This window comes from Cotesia glomerata, linkage group LG1 (genome assembly GCF_020080835.1).
Source record: "Cotesia glomerata isolate CgM1 linkage group LG1, MPM_Cglom_v2.3, whole genome shotgun sequence".
Classification (NCBI taxonomy): domain Eukaryota; kingdom Metazoa; phylum Arthropoda; class Insecta; order Hymenoptera; family Braconidae; genus Cotesia; species Cotesia glomerata.
The window spans coordinates 35,616,315-35,621,399 of record NC_058158.1 but is presented as its reverse complement, the minus strand read 5'-3'; the positions used below and the strand labels follow the sequence as shown (position 1 = coordinate 35,621,399).

Genomic DNA, 5,085 nt, shown 5'->3' with positions numbered 1-5,085 from the left:
ACTCTCCGTACATTTAACATTTTTTAATAATTATTACATTACATTACTTTATTACCTTATTACAATATATTATTATTATTACAAACAATTACAGTTATTATTTTAAAAGAAAATTAACACAAAGAAAATTAAGTAAAAGAACATGGCAATTGACTAGAAAATAAAAAACAAACTATTGAGGTTACATGCAAAAAAATTGAAAAAAAAAAATTTTTTTTTTTTGATTTTTTTTAAAAGGTAAAAATACCAATTTTGTAAAATAAATTTATCAATTGGTATTTTTATCCGAAATTTTGATTATAATTAATGATAATTAAATAATTAAAATTGAAACTAATTGATTATTGAATAAAATTAACTAACTAATTGAATAAAAATATACTTAAGGCACTTTTGAATTTTAAAGCGCCGAGTATTTTGATTTTCACACTCTTTGGATTTTTAGCCGTTTGTTTTTAATTATTAATTAATAAATAATTAAAAAAAATTTATAAATTAATCACATGCAAATTAACAAATAATTAACTAAATATACATTTTTTTATTCGACCGCCGCCGGGATTCGAACCCCGAACTCCCGCGTGAGAGTTTAGAGACTCTTGCGCTTCGCCAACGCCATTTTAATCAGCTACTTAAATTACGATAAATCAACGGATTTTTAAAAATTATATTCTATTTACTATTAGTACAAAACTAAATATATCTATTTATATAAAAATATAAACGTATAAATTTTCCTAGAAGCCTCAAACTTTACCGTCGTGTTGCTCCAACAATTCGCAGAGCGCAACGATGTAACTCTGCGCCATCTGGAGCGTTTCATACTTACTTAATTTGTGGTCTGCGCCAAAACTGGGCACCACTTCGCGTAATTTATCAAATGCGTCATTAAGTCCGTTCATACGACGTCTTTCTCTGGCATTTGCCGCCAATCGTCGGCGTTTTACGATACTGGGCGACGGAGGGACATTTCGGGACCTTCTTCTTCCTCTTCTGGGGCTTGAAGTTGGCGAGTCTTGGACCTTCAATCAAACAATTAACAATTAAATCAATTAATCCAAATTCATTCTTCCTTTCTTTCTCCAGTTGTACAAAAAGATATATTTTTTTTTGTGAAATGCTGATGCATACCTGACTTGCAACAGGTTCCCAATAATTTTTCCTTGCGTCAGTACTGCTCCGTTGACACGTGTCATTGTCAATAAGGTATCTGGGTTCTTGTGGTGGTGTCTCGTAGCAATAAACAGGTACCTGACACTCCATTGAGTTGTCTTCATATAGTGTTGATCTTGGTGACGTGATATGTTCAACAGATCCATGAGTTACAAATCTGTAATCATATATTAATATTTATTATTAATATAATTCCATTAAAAAATAGTGCAAAAAAATTTTTTTAAATAATTTATATCTACCATATGTGTTTCTATGTGAACATATAAATTTTTATCATATATAATGGCCATATATTTTTTATACATAACATAATTTATGAAGTTTTAATCAATATTAAATTGAATTTCATAAATTATCACATATGGTTTCGTTTATTTATATATAATCATTAGGATGTGCCAAATTTAAACTTCAGTGATGGACCTCTTAAAATTGGAATTTTGACTTCCGCTTTTACAGGAATTGTGTTTGGGCATTCCCTGAGATATTTTGAGCGTAAGGGATTTATTTGATTTTCATATATTTTTTTAACAGGAGTTTTGTTTGGTCAAATTTTGAAATTCTGAAATTTCAGTAAAAATGCCTCAACAAAACTCCTGTTAAAAAATTCTATGATAATTAAATAAATCCTTTACGCTCAAAATATCTTAGGAAATGCCCAACCACAACTCTTGTTAAAAGCGGAACTCAAAATTCCAATTTTAAGAGGTCCATCACAGAAGTTAAATTTTGGCACACCCTAATAATCATGTATAACTCTTTATATGATCTTATATGGCCATATACAATAGGGTGCGTTAAAATTTAATCTCTAAAAGTAACCTTTTAAAATTGGAATTTTGAGTTCCGCTTTTAGCAGGAATTAGGTTTGGGCATTTCCTGAGATATTTTGATGTGTCAGGATTTATTTGATGCTCACATTATTGTTTAACAGGAGTTTTGTTGAAGCAACTTTTCTGAAATTTCAAAATTTGGCCAAACGAAATTCCTGTTAAAAAATTCTGTGAATATTAAATAAATTGTGACACACGAAAATATATCAGGAAATGCCCAAATACAGCTCCTGTTAAAAGCGAAACTCAAAATTTCAATTTTAAAAGGTTGCTTTCGAAGATTAAATTTTGACGCACCCTAATATACAATTTTTTCTGTTGATATAAGTTCACATGTGATCTTTTCTGTCATATGTGACCACTTAAAAGTGTTAAATCATAATCACATATGGTTTTTTGTTCATATATGGTTACGTACACTGAAAAAAAAATTAAGTTGATTCAAGAGAAAAATTCTTGAACCAAGAATATAATTTTGAAGAGGGTAATTGTCTTGAACCAAAACGAAAAATTTTTGAATCGAGTAAAATTTCCTCAAATCAAGAATTTTTCTACTTGATATACTTGATTCAAGAACATATTTTATCCTGTGTATAGATATACATATCTATATATGGTCACATATAATTTTTCTGTCCATATAAGTTTACATATGGACTTATTTTCATGCATCTGATCATATATGAGCCTTAACTCAAGATCATATATAGTTTTTGGTCATATAAGTTCACATATGATCTTATTTTTTCATAAGTGACCACTTATAAGTGTTAGCTCATGATCACATATGGTTTTTTGTTCATATATGCTCATGTATATCCATATACGGTCGTATATAATGTTTCTGTTCATATAAGTTCACATATAGTCTTATTTCCACATATGTGATCATATATAAGCCTTAATTCAAGATCATTTATAGTTTTTTAATCATATAAGTTCACATATGATTTTTCTTATTCACCTTCAGCCATATATGATCTTATCTGTCCATAAATCTAGTTTCGTTTATTCATAAATGTTTTTTTTTTACTAATATATGATATTTTAATTTCTAATAAAAAATTAAGTTTTATCATTGTTTATTTGTATCTAAATCATAAAATTCTATGATTTAAACCATATATGATCTGATCTATGATCTTCGATAAAAACCCCTTGATTTACTTGAAAACCAAACAGTAACCAGCAAACATATAATCATCAACTCATCTCATAAATTAATGACAAAACATTAATAGCAAAATGTTATAACGAGCAATTAAAAACATGACTTACTTCTGTGGTGTTAAAGGTGTAAGAACACCGTAAGGCTCTCTTTCATATCCCTCTGGAGTTTTAGCATACTCATGACATTGATCACTGGGGAACTCGATGTTTTCTAAATCCCTCCTCGGCGTAAGATTATTAACATTTACTTCAAGATTCGCGGTGTAATGTTCTCTGTAGCCTGGCAAATTGTCGTAGTCTGGAGAGTTGTACGGTGATGGATAGAGCGGATCTCCGTAGGATCGATTTCCCGTCTGGTAATTGTTGATCATGTCCGTTGATTGATGATAGATTCCTTGATTTGACAGGAGCGCCATTGTCGGTGGTCAATTATCGTGTAATACCAATATTTTCGCACTTTTATTTTTTTTTTTACCGATTACCCGCGCGAAGAATGTCCTCCGGCGGGTAAAAAATCATTCGATGCACATCACAGGGACATTTATCACCAAACCACGAAGTTATTTATCGGAATAAATAGTTGTAAAAATTAAATCAACAATAAATACAAGATAAGAGAAGAGAGAGCTCGTCCTCGCTCGGCAAAGGCTCGAGTTTGAGTGTGGCGCGTGCCAGGGCGTTCTCCAATGCATCAACATATGGTCCCACCTCATTTCGTGCTCATCCCTAGATAACGTGCACCTGGTGCTCCTGCCCGGGTTTTCTGGAGTAGCTGGAGTAGAGGGAGACCCGACTTATGCCTAAATGTAAGTTAACTTTAAATGTATATAAAACCACACTCCCCCCCCTCTATCCGTGCCTCGTCTCCCTTTTCCTCGCCGGTTACCCTTCTCGTCAATGGCAAGTGGCACTTTGATCCGAACAGTATATGTGTTCGACTCCCTCGCTCTCGTACCTTTTACCTTCATTAGATTGTTCCCTGGTACTTGATTGCTTAGCTGGTTGGTCTCGCATACCTGCACACGTGTCTGACGCGTGGGGAGCCGTGAGTCGGAAAAAAAGCTTTTTTTTGAGAAAAAGACTCGGAGGATAGGGGAAGACGTTACCTCGAGCAGGCTGATGAGACACTACAAAAATAAAATCCTAAGTCGAGGGAGTTTCACCGGGTGCCAGCTGATGAAACTCGAGTTCATACAAGTTAAGTATCAACAGTCCGAGCTCGGTGGATGCTAACCATTCGCACCTCATTCAGGCTTCGCACAGGTTCAATTCGACACATGATTTATTTTCAATTTAAGCTGGTTATGATTTTGCATTACTTTTTACGCACTTAGGTTTTATTGTTGATTCGTTTTGATTAATTTGTAAAATTTAAATTTTTTGATTTATAATAATTTGTTTTTTTAAATTTGTTCAACGGTCTTTTAATTTTAAATAAATTTTAAAGAATAATAATTGTCTTAAAACTTTTGAGAAACATATGGTTGGAACTAATGACCAAAAATTGACTTTTCTTTTTAGTGTTACTACCCCTTGAATTTATAAAAATATACAAAGTCATACATCATTTTCCTTAAAATTTAAAGTACAATTTGGTACAAATTTTCATTTCATCGAAAAAAATTTTCTCTACCTTGAAATTAATATTAAAGTATCCTCAAATTCATAATTACCAAAAATCGCTTCCATACACATAAATTTTCTTTTAATTATTATTATCCTTTCAATTTATCAAAATGTACAAAATCATACATCATTTTCTTCAAAATTTAATGTACTTTCTGATAAAACTCTTCATTTTTCTGAAAAAAATGTTCTTAACCCTTAAATAAATATTAAAGTGTCCCCAAATTCATAATTACTAAAAATCGCTTTCATACATATAAATTTTCTTTTAATTATTATT

The 5,085-nt window shown here is 31.3% G+C and overlaps 1 protein-coding gene across 1 annotated transcript; it reads right to left on the bottom strand.

Moving 5' to 3' along the window:
• Positions 1-401: 401 nt before the first annotated feature.
• LOC123270921 (basic helix-loop-helix transcription factor amos-like) lies at positions 402-4,558 on the bottom strand. Its single transcript, XM_044737091.1, has 3 exons — positions 3,288-4,558; positions 1,132-1,330; positions 402-1,022 (listed from the first exon to the last, which is right to left on the bottom strand). Exons 1-3 carry the CDS (start codon positions 3,593-3,595, stop codon positions 747-749), a joined length of 783 nt encoding a protein of 260 aa, XP_044593026.1. The 5' UTR covers positions 3,596-4,558; the 3' UTR covers positions 402-746.
• Between the last annotated feature and the right edge of the window lie 527 nt (positions 4,559-5,085).

Excerpts from the sequence above, each read along its gene's own strand:
- LOC123270921 (XM_044737091.1), bottom strand. The coding sequence starts at position 3,595 with ATGGCGCTCCTGTCAAATCAAGGAATCTATCATCAATCAACGGACATG. Across the intron at positions 1,331-3,287 it reads ACACCTTTAACACCACAGAA|ATTTGTAACTCATGGATCTG; the intron begins GTAAGTCATGTT and ends ATATGATTACAG. Across the intron at positions 1,023-1,131 it reads GGGAACCTGTTGCAAGTCAG|GTCCAAGACTCGCCAACTTC; the intron begins GTATGCATCAGC and ends GTTTGATTGAAG.